Here is a 14,568-nt window from a genome sequence, read left to right as displayed (position 1 = left end):
TCATAGAATCTAACAGATATTGGTTTAAATTGCAGAAATGAACCATGTCAAACTTGCTATTAAGAGGTGAGAAATGATAAGTTCAAAAGTACTCTTAATCATATTATGAATTGGTTGGTCTCTTTCGCTCTTAAACTGAAGTACATTAGCTAAAACAGCCTAATTTCGCTAAAAGAGCGTTTTGTAAAGTGTTTAAAGATATTGTAAAAATTTCAAAAATGTTGTTGAAATCGACCTCCTTAGGTGAGTGCTGAAATCATTGACTTTTCTTGCGATACGAGACATGATGCAATATTCTAAACTAGCAGTTTCTATTCTTCGAGAATTCTCATGGTAGAAGTCCAGTATCTGTTATCAAGCAAGATTTGTGGGGCTGAAGAAGCTATTTCTAAAAAAATTATATCAGACCGCATCAACCGAAAGGATTTTTAATTATTGACGTTCTCTTTTCCTCGAAGAATTCTTGTTCATGTTAATGCCCGTCCTAACTTCTGATCTTACAATGTCAAATTTCGTTCATTCACATCTGGGCCATAAGAGGTCGTCAGACAACTTCTTCTCTTGCTCAGCGACATTAAAACCAGCTCCATTTCAGCAAGTTTTCTCGAGGATCAAGACAAATACTCCAGTTTTTTTTACATTATTGAATTACCACCATATCGAAAAGCAAAAGAAAGATATGTTTGAAACTGATTCATCTCATCCATGATTGGGCCATGAGTATCAGAATGTCTTTGGTGTTTGGGCTCATTCGGACACGAAGACAATATCCTCACTTGAATTATGCTTCCCATGAATTTAATCACCTTCAAAATTTTCGGCTTCAGTACATCTTGCTGAAAAGTTATTTAGTTACTAAATCCATTGTTTAAAACCTATCAGACGAGCAGAGCTACCACACAAATATTGAAGTATTTACAGATTTATAAGGGTGTTGGCAATTGACGTAGTCACTGCAAAGTAAACGAAGACCCATGATCCGAGGCTTCGTAAAGCACTGTTCTTTTTTGCCATCACAGCCGAGGTATTATCATTGACAGAACTGCCAAGAGGAACTCCTGCTGAGCTGGGGAACAGTACTGTTGGCGGAAGCGAGCTCGTGTGAGTTGTGACAAGATGTTGTGAACGGTTGAAGAGACCTGGAACCGAGTGCGAATGACGCACAACTGCTTTGTCGGCATGTTGCCCTTCCACTTTAGGAGTTTCTCGTGCATGCGTCGTCGCTGACTGGAAACGGGTTATGCTTGACCTCCAACTTATTTTAGATGAAGACGTGGCTTTCACAATCATCTCGCCCTTGGATAAAACGGTAGGCGTGATTTTGCTAGAGAAGCCCAGAGATGTTGAGGGAGATAAAGGCGAAGCGCTAACTTTGGCTGAATCACTGAAATTCGCTTTGGGAAGGGCTAAGTAACGCCTGCAGGTCACTGCTCTATTTCCGTATCCGGGACATTCGCATTCTTTCATGGTAACGTCAGCAATTGGATCACATTTCCCGCCAGAACTGCATTCACTCTGACAGTTGGCACCAGTCAAATTGCTATGAAGCAGTGCTAATGGCTTGGGACTGCGTTCAGGTGTAGTTTGAGTCACATGACCAATGCAACCCTGGAATCTGCGTAAATCAAAGTTGTCAACAGGCATAAAAGGTTTATAAACTGAACTACAACCTTAAACGTAATAAATATGACGTATTTTTCAGTACTTAATGATAATTTTTTCGCCTTGTAAACCACTTGGTAAAGTTTTAATACTCTCAAGTTATGCATTTTTCATAAGCATTTTGACATCTCATCTCATTTTTTTCTTGCAAAAGTTTTCTTTTCATTCTGCTATCTTGAATAAAAAGAAATGTTTTCATGCGATTTTAAATAGATGTGCGTCTGTAGGGTGTGTTAGATGTCTGCCTCATATAGAATGATAGTAATAAAGAAATCATTTTTCTACTTACTCAATAAATTCGGAGCCGCTTTGTGGATTTGCCAGATCAAGAAAAATGGTATGCAATGGAATATTACCCACGTAGAGAATTTTCCAGTCTTGTGAAACAGAAGCGGCAAATTGGCAGGGAGAAGATTCTGTTTTACATCCATCCACAGTTAGGGTGACTTCTTCATTCCCTCTTGTCAAGCGAACTCTATGCCAAAGAGAATCAGAGAAGTTTCCATTAACTATCAGTTCTCTTTGTCTGCAGGTGTTAAATCTTACCCGCGCGCGGAGCTTTCCTTGGACAAGGAACAAATCGAAGTATTCGTAGTTGCCGTCACCTTGGTAAGCGAGAAAGGCAGTGGGCTTGTTAGTTTTGAAAAGGAATGATAGCTCTCCAGGTATTCGCCATGCCTCAAATGCTGCATAAGAAGACTCTGTATTGTAGGAAAAGAAGGCACCTTCACTGGTGTTTTCCGAAGGAATTTCTCCCTTGATTTCTTGTGCGAAAAGACCGAAAAGTATTAGGGAGACACACGAGTACATCGTTCAGTTCTCTAACGAAACGCTGTCGCAGTTTTCGCAAAGCGCACGCATAAATTTAGGACACTCAGTGGTTCGTGACGCGGGCTCTATTCTGTACATTTCGACCCTGCTGAGTCTGCGTAGCTTGGTTGTGAAGCAGTCGAAAAGCTATCAGTGAGCGAAATGCCAAGAATTTTGTTTTACAAATCGCTGAATGATCTCAGTACCGCGGATTTTTACACAGAGAGAAAGAGAAAAAATCTAGATTCTACGAGATCGAAAGAGTCGTTTCAAAAAGAGTCAGTAAGAAAAAGGTAAGCGAATCTACTTTGCTCCGAGTGTTTGACTGAAATGAATCTCTCTTTCATAACGAATACTCGTTAAACCTTACTCAATCGTTGGTCTAGATTGAATATTTCATCAAGTGGAAGGGCTACTCGAGCCTACAAAACTCCTGGGAGCCAGAAGAGAATTTAAACGCCTTTGCTTTGAGGTGAGATATCATGTGTGATTAACAGCTTTATAATTACACAAAAAACAGGAGAAATCCGTTACATTGGTTTTCTCTGTTGATATTCTCTGCTTGTATGTAATAATTTCCTATTCAATGTAAAAATTGTAATGCTATTTTTTAAGATGAATGTTTTTTCCTTGCCCTTAGGTCATTCAACAACCCAAGGCTCACACAGCAAGAGATTGCTGATGCCAGTGAGGGTCTCCACATTGGTATTTTAGAGCAGTTAAAATCAAAGTCTCAATTACCCACTGTCATTGCTTTTAACCACACTTTTTTTAACTTTTTGTTTAAAGATAAGGGACGGAAAAGTAATGACAGTGGATACATCCTCCTTGAAAAACAGGATTTTATAAGATGCCACTTTCCTAATGGATGGCACAGGCTAATAGATAGTATAGGGGATGGGGTGCAAATTGACTTTCCTGTGAAGGTCAGATTGTTTTTGTCATGGAGTCCAAAGACTCATAGCTTGACAGGGGAGTCAATTACACCTTGCCCACGATATAGGCCAGAAAAATTGAGTATTTCTTTTTGTAAAGCAGCATGCAGCCTGACATGAGACAAATTAAAGAAACCAAGACTTGATTTGATTCTATTTGGCATTGTGTATTTATTACAAAATAGAAAATCTATATTTTTGTAGTAGTTCATCACATATTCTTATATTGAGTCAAATTTTTCATATTTACAACCTAGAAGTACTTGCGGTGTGCAGGCTGTTTTTCAATTTGTTAAGTAAGTATAAAGGACACAAGAGTAGACCTCCACTTCATTGAATGCCAGAGAACATTTTTACAATCCAAAGAACAAAAAAATCAATAGTTTTGTAGTATTTGAGATTGCTATCGCAATCATTGTTGTTATTGTTCTATTTTTCAATACTGAGTTCTCTCCATTGTTCAGTGCAGTGGTGGTCTACTGAGACTACCCTAGATATATATGTTACCCTCATGGTAAACTAAGCGTTACTCAGGTTCTTCAGGATCAAATGTTGTTTTCCTTTTCTTGCTCCTTGCCTCAAGGAGATCTTTTTCCCAGTATTCTGTATTTGATTTATTATATGGCCTTTTCTCCCTTTCTGATTTACGTAGTGCCCATTGTCTGGCCTCAACTTTTAGGACATCTGAGGCAGCATCCCATTTATTTGATTTATGTAATACAATGTTTCTAGCATAATCATTGTTTTTCTCCACACCCTGCCCTGTGAAAATTTTTACAGACTTGTGGGTCCTGAAGAACTTGGGGATATGGAACACCATAGCATGGATATACGGTGTTATTCGTGCACGTTCATAGCCCTTTCTTTTGTCTCTTAGAGAAATGAAAAGGTTTACCCAGCTTTTAGCCTTTTCAAAAAAATCTGTAATTTGCTTATCTGAATTTTGACCACTTCCAATAAATGTATATAGTTCCCTAAAGTCTTCCCATATTTTCTTGACAGTATTTGAAGTTGAAGTCTGAACAACACTTAAAATTTTGCCTGGGAGCTCTCTCAGGAGTTGCTTTTTGTCATTCCCAAGCAAACTTGTAAAATCATAGGTGCCTGATCCCTTTCCATCAGCATTGGTTTTTTCCCAGATATCAAAACTAACCCCACATGAGCGCACTGCAGCCTGCAGCCTCTCTCGATGAACACCTTTCTTTTCTCCCCTTTTCTTATTTAAATCATCTTTTTTGTCCCACTGTAATACATCCTCCAGTAAATTATTTAGTAACACATCAACTACTCTAAGCAAAAGGTGCAATTTGTCTAAAATTACATGATCTAACTCAATGTTTAATAGAGGCTCATGTTCACAGCAAAAATTTTCTCTGCCCTTTTTTGATAATTCTTTTAATTCTTTTAGTGTTCTTTGCAATGGTGGCTTATTGTAAAAATCTTCCTCATGGTTCATATCCCATCTTTTATCTTTGTGAACTTTGCACCAGGCACAAGCATAGAATGAGGTGGCACCTTTGAGACCCAACATGATTAAAATGAATTTATAATCTCCCCCCAAAAAGAATTCAAGTTTTATTTCTTTCCCATTCATTGTGATTTTGGTCATTGAATTTAGATCATTTATGTCTGAAAAAACATTAGCAAATGACTCCTTCAGTGTTTCATAATTTTCTGAGCCCTTCACAATGGCGATTGTGTTATTTCCCCTTGCTGACATTAAATGACTGTTATTTTGCAACAAAGCAAAGAAAGAATGATAAAGGTTGTATTGCGAGTCATCCTTGCCCCATCCCCCAATATTTTAACTTTAACAATTTCATTTTCAAAATCAAATTCTGGATTTTGGTCGATTAAATCTTGCACCCTTTCCTTCAGAAGTTCCTTGAATGAAACTTCTGCCCCCTCAGCCCTCCCAGGTGTAGATACAATATGGCACATGTCATTTAGTTGTGTTCGCCGTTGCTTGATTATATATGATTTAGGAAGATCATTATACATTGAGAACTCATGATAAAATGAGTCCCCCACACAAAATTTGTCTAATAGAAATAAAATTTTATCTACTTTTTCTTTTTCCTCTTCTGAAAGGGAGTCAAACCCTGTGGCAGTGTTTTCTTGCTGGTCATCACTGGCCATTTTTACATTATGCTTGCTTCCAGTCTAAACTTCTTTCATGGCAACTGACTCAATTTCTAGTCCAAAGGACTTGGCAAACCACAGTGCTGTCTGAGCTCTTGTCATGAAAGTCTTCAAAGTCCTCGACTTTTTCTTTACTTGAGAAATGTCTTTCCCCTTGTCTTGCTGAGCTGTCTGCAGGCGTTCAATATAATCAATTAATTCTTTATTTGTAGTCTCAGCTTTTTCAACATCATCTTGAAGTGTTCTTATTTCAGCTTGCATTTCATGAAGCATTTTTCTCTTTTCTTCCTCCAAATTTGCATAGTTTGATTTCCACTCTTCAATTTCTTCATGCAGGGAAGAGTTCAACTCCTTTAGTTGTTCATTTTCCCTCTCCAGCTCTGCTGCTGACTGAACATGTCTCTCAAACACATGGAACTTTTTTATTTTCGAGTTTAGGGCAAGGCCCTTTCTCCCCCTGATCTGCTTGTATCGAGACTTCACAGAAGAAGCTAATTTTCGCAGAGATTCATTCAACTCTTCTCTCACTTCTTCCGATTTTCTGATAGAAAACAGATTGCTAGGAATAATAAGTTCAAACAAGTCTATGTAAGTTTTATATTTTTTCCTCATACGTTTCTGAAATACTTCCAGCGTGATCGGACCTTGCGTCAGTTCACCATCCACGTGTTCTTCTTCCTCTGTCCCTTCATTTTCTGGTTTATCAAGGAATTCATTCCAAGCTTTAAGCATAGGGAAAGGTATGTCAAAGGTAAATGCAACATTTTCCGCCATGGACTGTGAGACATATTTCAGTGAAGGAGGTTGTGGTGCCAATTTCGTATTAAATATATAGTTGGGAGGAGGTGCGTCCGTCATTGTAAATGTTTCAAGTGATTACGAAACTGGAGAGGTAAGATGTTTTATTACTTTATTGCAAAATAACAGATTGAGACCGGAAAGAAATGAGAAACTTGCGTCACGTTTATGCCTAAATTGAAAGTCACGCAACCATGTCACGGAATGGATAGCGTTACGGCAAAGCACGGTTATTTTTTAATATCACCCTTGAACCAATCAGTTTTCTTTATTTATATCATCTGACCTATGTAAACAAGCTAAGATACGAAGCCTTTGAATGTACAAATGGCGTCGGAAACCATTTGTTCGGGAAGAACCGTCGATCCAACTTCTGCGATATCCTTTCTGCGTGACTAAAGGCGAAAGTTCTGTTCGCGATGAATACTGCAAATCTTCAACTTTACGGGGATCAAAGAGAATGCCACATTCATCCAAAAAAGCGGCACCAAATGAGAGATAAGAGACCCCTGTTCGCAGCGCGATGCTCGCAACCTACCAATATTGTCTTCTTTCGCGGATGTGCCGGGTGGAAGTTTGGCTATTTCAGCCAATTTACTGTGTTTGTATGGAAGTGCAATATGACTCTTGTATGGGATTTGCGTAATTTGTTTGGGATCAAAGACGAAACGAGTGTGAACCTCGAAATTTCGTCCAAAGCAGCAACTCACTAACACGATAGCACACCGATGCTCGCAAGTACGATAATTATTTTAATTTTTTCAAAATTTTTTAATATTAGAACTTTGCCATACAAATCCTTAGAAGCTTCGGACATTTTTAAAGGACATAAGGAAAACTCTGCGCATGCTTGGCCGCCATGATGTCCTTCATTTCTGCCCATGATTGATTGACATGCTACATACAGCAGCAGCACTACTACTTTGAAAACAAACCACGATCAAGTGCTTAGAGAAATTTTAAAAGCTTTTAAAAGCTTGCGCCATCGTTCCAGCCAATTAGAGGCAAAACTTTTACCAATCGCGCCTTGGCCACTTACGTTTCCCTGCGCCTAAGGTCGTTTGCTTTTTTCGCTTTAAGTTCTCATTAAGTTGTTATATTTTTCTTGATCTGACGAGCTGTGGTAATACGCCACTCTTTAGCTACACTAAAAACTCACTGAAAACGTTCTTTAAGGCAGGAAGTACATTTTTTAAATATCTTATAGTTACATTCTTCTTCTTTAACGTGATTATTATTGTATAAAAGATGCGTGTAGATACATATTAATAATTACTTAATGTACACAGTTTCACATTTCCTGCGTAAATCCATTGGTTATTTTAAATACAGATGAGAGAAATACTCTTTAAATAAAACTAATAACGTGAGTCATTCACTGCTTAAATTCAATCATACTTTTCTGCAGAGAACGAATGAAAAGTGACAACATGGTGCAGATTGCGCACTTAATAAACCGTTGGACAAAATCAGTTATGAAATTTTTGGTGTTGATATCTTATAGAACCTATGTAGTTTACTGTTTGCAGAATAACGGGAACTGGTGAGAATTTCTGAAGCGGTTACCACGCTGAAAGATTCTTACTGTCTAAACCTCTGAAAGATAGATAGTATGAAGTATTAATACGGTTATTCTGTCACCTAACAGCCTGTTGATCGACTCTCGAACCTACCCCTCCATTAAGCGCAATTTTATCTACACTATTGAGGCTTGAGATTCTTCCGAGACTCCAGCTTTCAGAGGACCAGGACACTATCAGGCTACATCAATGTCGATGAGTAAAGCTGTCATGTAAAGAAAAAAGCAAACCGGCGGCGAAACGACCAGAGGTGAAACTCCATTATGGACCTTCTTGCTTTCGCTCACTGCTACTCCTTTGGTGCTTTTACCTGGATCATTTACATCGTCGCCATCCCCATTGCCTGCATTTACATCTCCACCGCTACTGACGTTATTGTCGTCGTCTTTGGTGTTGTTTTTTTGTGCGGTGACATCTGTTCCATTGGAAACTATTCTGTTCACATGTGAAGATCCTGTTGAATTGATATACTTCTTTACTGCTGTGGTGAAAATTTTTTATACCCATTAACTTTTGATGCTCTATTAGTATGATGATTGTGTTATTAAAAAAGTTGATTTTGAAGATCGTGGTGGGGTGGTGTAAAGCAAAATTGGTTAATTTCATATAAGCGATTATCTTTTTGCTGCTTAGGGAAAAGCAATTAGCTAAATGTATTTTCAACATTTATTAGAGACGAATTCGTTTCAGCAACCTCTACATTAGGCACACCCTTCTCTCAATGATGATGATGAAGGTGAAAAGTTAAATCAATACGAAATTTACACAAAGTCATACAAAGTACAAAGTAATGAAGTCAAGAAAGAGACCAATTTTTCCTCCTCAAGGGGTCTTTGATAGCAGACCACTTTCTTGCAGGTTTCAGCCACGTGCAGTCGCCTTTCTGCACAGAACTGCCTAGACAGGATGTGTGACCTACTTTGTATTAGAGATTCACTTTAATTAACAAGAAAGGCAACAAATACCTGGAGTTAAATTGCAGGTTTAAGGTATTTTGGCTAACTCAAATGTCGTATGCAGAGCTAGTAGGGCATAGCTCCCCAAAAGGTGGCAACAGATTTGAAAGATTTTATGGTTAAAAAATTTATCACTTTGTCGAAAAACATAATGAATAAAAAAAACAAGGCATTTCAAAAGGATAACGTAATCAAATAGAAAACATTATGTCTAGTGAGTGAATTATACCTTTATGTTCACAAAAGCGACCGTAATACCCAGTTTTCTCACAATCACATTCGGCCCTGACCACCAGATCAACACAGCGTCCTCCATTTTGACACTTGTTCTGTTCCGCACTTGAACACGCCTCACCACTGCAGTTTTTAGAAATACCATCATACCGCACGAGCCTAGCATTCCGAAATCGCTTCGCATCGGTGCTGTATCTCACGAGAGCAACACATCCTTGAAACCAGCTGAAAATCAGAGAAAAAGAAATTGATATCTCCAGTTTGTTTCTTCATTTACCTAGAGGAGCAGGAAAAATTTATTTAAAAGAAGTAGATATATATGATTGCTTTAGGAGAGAAAAAAATTCAGTAGATTTTTTCTGTAATCTTGGGTTAAAAGCGAGTTGCGGCTTTTCTCTATCACATATATTTATAACATCGTGACATTTTCTGCTTAAAACGACATCGGGAAATTTTTTTGTTTTAAATATCAATAAAAATTATGGGAAAACTATTCTACAGCGCAAAAAATCAGCCAATTTTGACTGGCTACCATGAAAATCAAATAAGCCTTAAAATTAATCCAATAAGCTTTTCACTTTTGACGTCAGCGGCTCAAAGCTGAAAATCAGTTTTATGATGTTGAATAGGGAAGACACACAACTCATCTACTACTTCAACCAAAATGTTATCAATTTTGATTTTGAATAATCATAAGGCATTGAAATGAAAATCACTCGCAATAGTATAACTAAGTTAGTTACTTTACCCAGGAATTGAATCAAAACAGTTAATTACAACAAATTTTCAATCAGACTTGTATTGCAAACGATGTCTGAAAAGAAATTACAATTGACCTATCTCGTTATTTCGCACATCTCGCTATGTCACGCCACTCTCTTTCTCGTTTCTCACCTGTATTCTTGGCCTACTTTTTGGAACAGACCGGTCAGGGACCATGCTTTGAGGGTTGGATCTCCCTGGGAATCAAGGAACGGAATTCCCCCAATATAAAGAGAGTTTATTGCTTTGCCATCGAATCCAGATAACTGTGGAGGTGCCACGCAAGAGATCGTTTCAGCTGTAATATCATCGACGCTGAAATTGAGAAGAAAACTATTTCTTGCAATTGTCACCAGATGCCAGGTATCGTCGGTAAAGTTTTGACGAATCGTGCGTTTCTCAGGGAAGCACCGATTTCCCCGGACGTAAAGCTGAACGTAGCCATCACTGTTCAAGGACATTTCAAGGAAATCGTTATCAGTGTTCTTTATTTTGTTATCCTGATACAGGAGTAAAGCAGATCTACTTGCACCTGTTTTAAAGTAGAACTGCAGCTCACTTCTTCTGGACATGGCCCAACCTCTGAACTCTGCGAAAGACCAATCGGCACCTTCGTGGAAATGCAGCCCCGCTACGGAGTCGAGGAGAGCAACTAACGGGCAAAATAGAGAAAATACCTCCATGGCTATGATTCAAAGATCATTAATTGGTAGTTAAAAATTTAATGAAACGCCCGACTTGCTTCACTCTCGAGATTTATGGAGAAACTTCTGGATCAAACTTGAATGTCTTTACTAAGTGGCGAGATCAAATGGTCTGTAAGAACTCAGTCTTTCCAGACATTTACGGAGAAAATACAGTTTATTCAAAACCAGATGAAATGAAATATTAATAAACAGAAATTTAATCCGTCGATAAATCACAATTAAATTTACTTTCCTTTATTAATGGGTTACCAAGCGGTTACTCCGCCAGATGGTTATCGAGTCTTCATACTTACTCACATTTCAAACGCAAATCGGTTAACCAAAAGCATTAATTTCGCATAGTTGAGCACAATTCAAGATGTCAGCGTAAGAAAAATCTGAATAAGTCTGGTTTGGATTGTTTCCTTTCTATGGTTCAAAAAATCTAGGCTGTTTCTCTGCTGTCAGCCGGAACAGTTCTGAATTTATCTCACTTATGTCTTGTTTTCTATTAATCTGCTCTTAGACAACTCACACTAGAGAACCAAACAACTGAAAACAAAAAGCGATGTTGCCTGAACAGACCTTCAAACTCAACAAAGGAGAAAACTGCTTCGACCTTAAACAGATTAAAATAGATTGAAGGAAATCAAGGAAAGACCTCGTCAATGAAGGTGAACTTTCCTGTACTGACAATGATTTATTTAGTTATAAAACATTTGTGAATATATCACTCAAGTTAACAATTGAAGCTTATATCTGTTACCTCGGGAGCAGTTTGGACCATTGAATCGAGTCTTGCTGCAATCACATTCTCTCCTCACGATCTTGTTCACACATTTCCCACCATTGTAACATTTTCCTCCAAAACTGGGATCTTTGCATGCGTCACGGCAACCCTCCACGGCACGCTCACTTTTCCAAAGAGAGGCGCGGCGTAACTTTTGGTCGCCTACAGCGAACTTTGGTGTTTTTATACACCCCTCAAATCTAGGAAGGAAGAAAACAATTCAAGTTTGTGCCATGTGCTTTTTATTATTTATCTTTGATGGGTCAGATGTTGTTTTGATCAAGTTATCCACAACTGGAGTTCTTTGTACATCCCGCGATCAGTGTTAACTATCAGAGGGAGGTGTGTGTCACGATGTTGCCTTTTGGGTAGTTTGATTGTTTTTTATCTTATCTTCTTAAAGAAAGCGCTCAAAATTATAGGCATAACTTAATTATTATTTTTTTAAAAATGCGTTTTATTGATCTCTCCTTAAAGTTTGGTTTCAGGGTCAAAATCTCCACTCAAACTGAGTGATTTTCTCGATCTCAGTTCTTTTTATCTGTGCGCTTAGCCTCTAACCTAAGTACGCAGGAAACTGACCGTCTTTAAGGATAAATATGGTAAATTTACTCCTGAAAAATATTTCGGCCTGTTAAACACTTAAAGCTGTTCTTTTTGTTACATCGATAAATTTATTAACTTATTTGATTGAAGGAGATCCCACTCAGACCTTTTAATGACACGCGTACAATTCTCAGTTCTTGAAAATTCTAAATAATGGCTGTGAACAAAGATTAAAAATCAACAGAAAGTAGGTGATATTCCGATTTGTCTTCACCGGGCTCAAAAAAATGCTTGCATTTGTTTTATTGACGCTTTTCCATCAGACCAATATTCAAATACACATCGAAAGAAATGCGTAGTAATTGCGTCCGTGCCTTACTTTGCTCTGTGATCGGTCCGCTTCAGGGAGTATGTATCTTTTTGCTTTGAGGTTTCATTTGCACCTTGAGATATTATCCTGATTGTTTTGATCACTTTAGTTTATGTTATACGACACTCAATCCAAAAGCGCTCTTAACTTAGCTAAGCGATTAATTCTGATTGGTCGCGCAACCACAGACTGATCACAATGCGCATGCTCGCAACTTTTCCTTAATCGATTTTAAAATATTACTGAAGAACAGGATTTGCCCGGAGTTACGTCATGAATCAAGAAAACCAATCAGAACAAAGCAAAACACTGTAAGAAGCCAACGAGAACTCGGGATAAAAACATGTTTTTATCCTTGGTAAACAGAAAGGTTCACCCTGGTAAGAGTTTTTCAAAATGTATCTTTGTGCTCTAGGTTTGCGTCAGCGACTTGCACCAAAGGAGAATCTTATTTCACAACTGATGAATTGGTTGACTTTTCGCCCACCGGACTGGCATCATTTTCACGCATCCTCTACTGGCTGAGTAACCATGTTGAGAGAAACTTAAACGATACCAGGAGTTTCAAGTATGCAGCCGGATTAAAGATTCACTTAGTGCAAGGATGGTAAATCCCTAATCAACGAGCCAACATAAATACAAGTGACAAACGAACAAAAAATGAATTTCGAGAATTCATGATCAGTGAGATGATTGAATATTTCGCAGGTGTCGAAAAACAACAATTATAGCTCTCGCTCTTGATTGATAAGATCGTTACATAACCAATTAGGATCATGTCATGTCTGACGCGCACTCACATCATAAATTACCAATGGTTTGCTGTAAGAGATGATTCTAACTTAAAGTTTGTAAACGCATCAACGCATCTTCATTGCGTGATTTGACCAATCATATGAAAGCCTCAGAGAAGTAGTACCACGATAATAACTTTCCAAATGAAAGCAACTAAGTGGGTCTATTTTCCTGTACAAGGCAGGTCTATCTTCTTGTTCTATTCGAAATGCACACTGTGGTCATTCAGGGAAAGCCAGCCGCCTATATACACTTACATCAGTAGTACCTTATATTATTTTTCCCACGGTGATTGAAATGTTTTGTTCTTCATTATTTTCAAATAAACTTGGGGTTTTTCCTTTCACAGATGATGGGAATAGGTTCAGTTGTGGTCAAAACATTTACGAAAATCCTTAAATATACTTACGAATGTCAGTAAAGGTCAGCGCATTATACCATGCGAATTTTTAATACATTGGCGCACTAGGCAACCGACAGTAAATTTTGCAACATGGTCCTCTTAAACTGGCTATGATTTCACTAGAATATGATCTTAGCGATGAACAGCAGCCAGTTTCCATTAGGCCTCTGGTTTAAATAAAATCCTCTAATAGTATTTGCCTGTCTGGGTCCTTGTTTATTCTTATTGGTTGACTAACTTACCCGCCAAATGCTAAAGCAGTCGAAAAAGAATCGCGAAAATTCCACTTGATTTTGCCCCACTCTTGGAGCGGGAAGAAGCTCACAAAAAAAGGCCCATATTTGTTGAAGTCAGTTCTTTTAAGTCCGCGACAGAGATAGATTAATTCCAAGCTGTCCACCTCTACAATCACTGATTCGGACATTCGTTGTAAAGTGAGTTTGTGCCATTTGAGGTCGGCAAACGAGCCGTTTATAAACCTCTGATTTCCCGTGCATTTGCCCATAGAAATACGAACTCTTAATAGCCCGTTTAACAGGAATGCATCCATGAACTCTTGAACGCTGCCATCATCCATGTAAAACAGCATTCCATGTGTTTTTGTTGTTTTGAAGCGGATGACGATTGTGGAATTATCTGTAAATTGTACTGATCTGTAAGCAGAGTAAGCAAAGTTGCCATACTTCCAGGTGTTGTTTTTTGAATTTCTTCGCTGTGAAAGTCCGCCATGGATGGATCGCTGGCAGATGGTAATCGCCAAACAAATCTGAACAGTTAGCCACACTTTTAACATTTTAAGTAAGATTCGATTTGGGCTACAAACTGTTCCCCTCGCAAAATATATCATTTACCGAACACGGAGCAAAAATTTTCGCGCTTTTTATGCGATCTAAGCTCTGTAAAGGTACTGAAATTAAAATTCCCGCAACCAGATGTTTGCAGCTCTTCTAAAAAGCGATAACATTGCGGTTAGGGATGAATTGTGAATTTAAATGACCTCTCATATTCCCGTGTATTGACAACTGAGGGGAGACGTAATCCCACAATTGATTGACATTGATTTGAAAATAATTACCCTGATCATTGCCTTAGTTTCTTT

General features: G+C 38.2%; 2 protein-coding genes and 1 long non-coding RNA gene across 4 annotated transcripts; 1 reads left to right on the top strand and 2 right to left on the bottom strand.

Moving 5' to 3' along the window:
• Positions 1-212: 212 nt before the first annotated feature.
• On the bottom strand, positions 213-2,514 carry LOC131790662 (uncharacterized). The gene is made up of 2 exons (XM_059107895.2): positions 1,952-2,514; positions 213-1,615 (listed from the first exon to the last, which is right to left on the bottom strand). The coding sequence occupies exons 1-2, from the start codon at positions 2,470-2,472 to the stop codon at positions 916-918; spliced, it is 1,221 nt and encodes a 406-aa protein (XP_058963878.2). The 5' UTR covers positions 2,473-2,514; the 3' UTR covers positions 213-915.
• Positions 2,515-2,569: 55 nt separating this feature from the next.
• On the top strand, positions 2,570-4,610 carry LOC131790706 (uncharacterized). The gene is made up of 3 exons (XR_010716626.1): positions 2,570-2,765; positions 2,859-2,944; positions 3,113-4,610. It is a non-coding gene; the product is annotated as an uncharacterized lncRNA (long non-coding RNA).
• A 2,487-nt stretch (positions 4,611-7,097) lies between these two features.
• LOC131790711 (neurexin-3-like) lies at positions 7,098-14,397 on the bottom strand. 2 transcript variants are annotated; one of them, XM_066162128.1, is made up of 5 exons: positions 13,712-14,397; positions 11,332-11,555; positions 10,012-10,531; positions 9,113-9,342; positions 7,098-8,408 (listed from the first exon to the last, which is right to left on the bottom strand). In XM_066162128.1, the coding sequence occupies exons 1-5, from the start codon at positions 14,314-14,316 to the stop codon at positions 8,104-8,106; spliced, it is 1,884 nt and encodes a 627-aa protein (XP_066018225.1). In that variant the 5' UTR covers positions 14,317-14,397; the 3' UTR covers positions 7,098-8,103. The 2 variants fall into 2 exon arrangements, with proteins under 2 accessions (XP_066018225.1, XP_066018226.1); XM_066162129.1 differs by having other exon boundaries at positions 7,098-8,381.
• Positions 14,398-14,568: the final 171 nt, after the last annotated feature.

This window comes from Pocillopora verrucosa, chromosome 2 (genome assembly GCF_036669915.1).
Source record: "Pocillopora verrucosa isolate sample1 chromosome 2, ASM3666991v2, whole genome shotgun sequence".
NCBI lineage: Eukaryota > Metazoa > Cnidaria > Anthozoa > Scleractinia > Pocilloporidae > Pocillopora > Pocillopora verrucosa.
The sequence above is the reverse complement of the archived record's forward strand: the minus strand, read 5'-3'. Positions and strand labels throughout refer to the sequence as shown.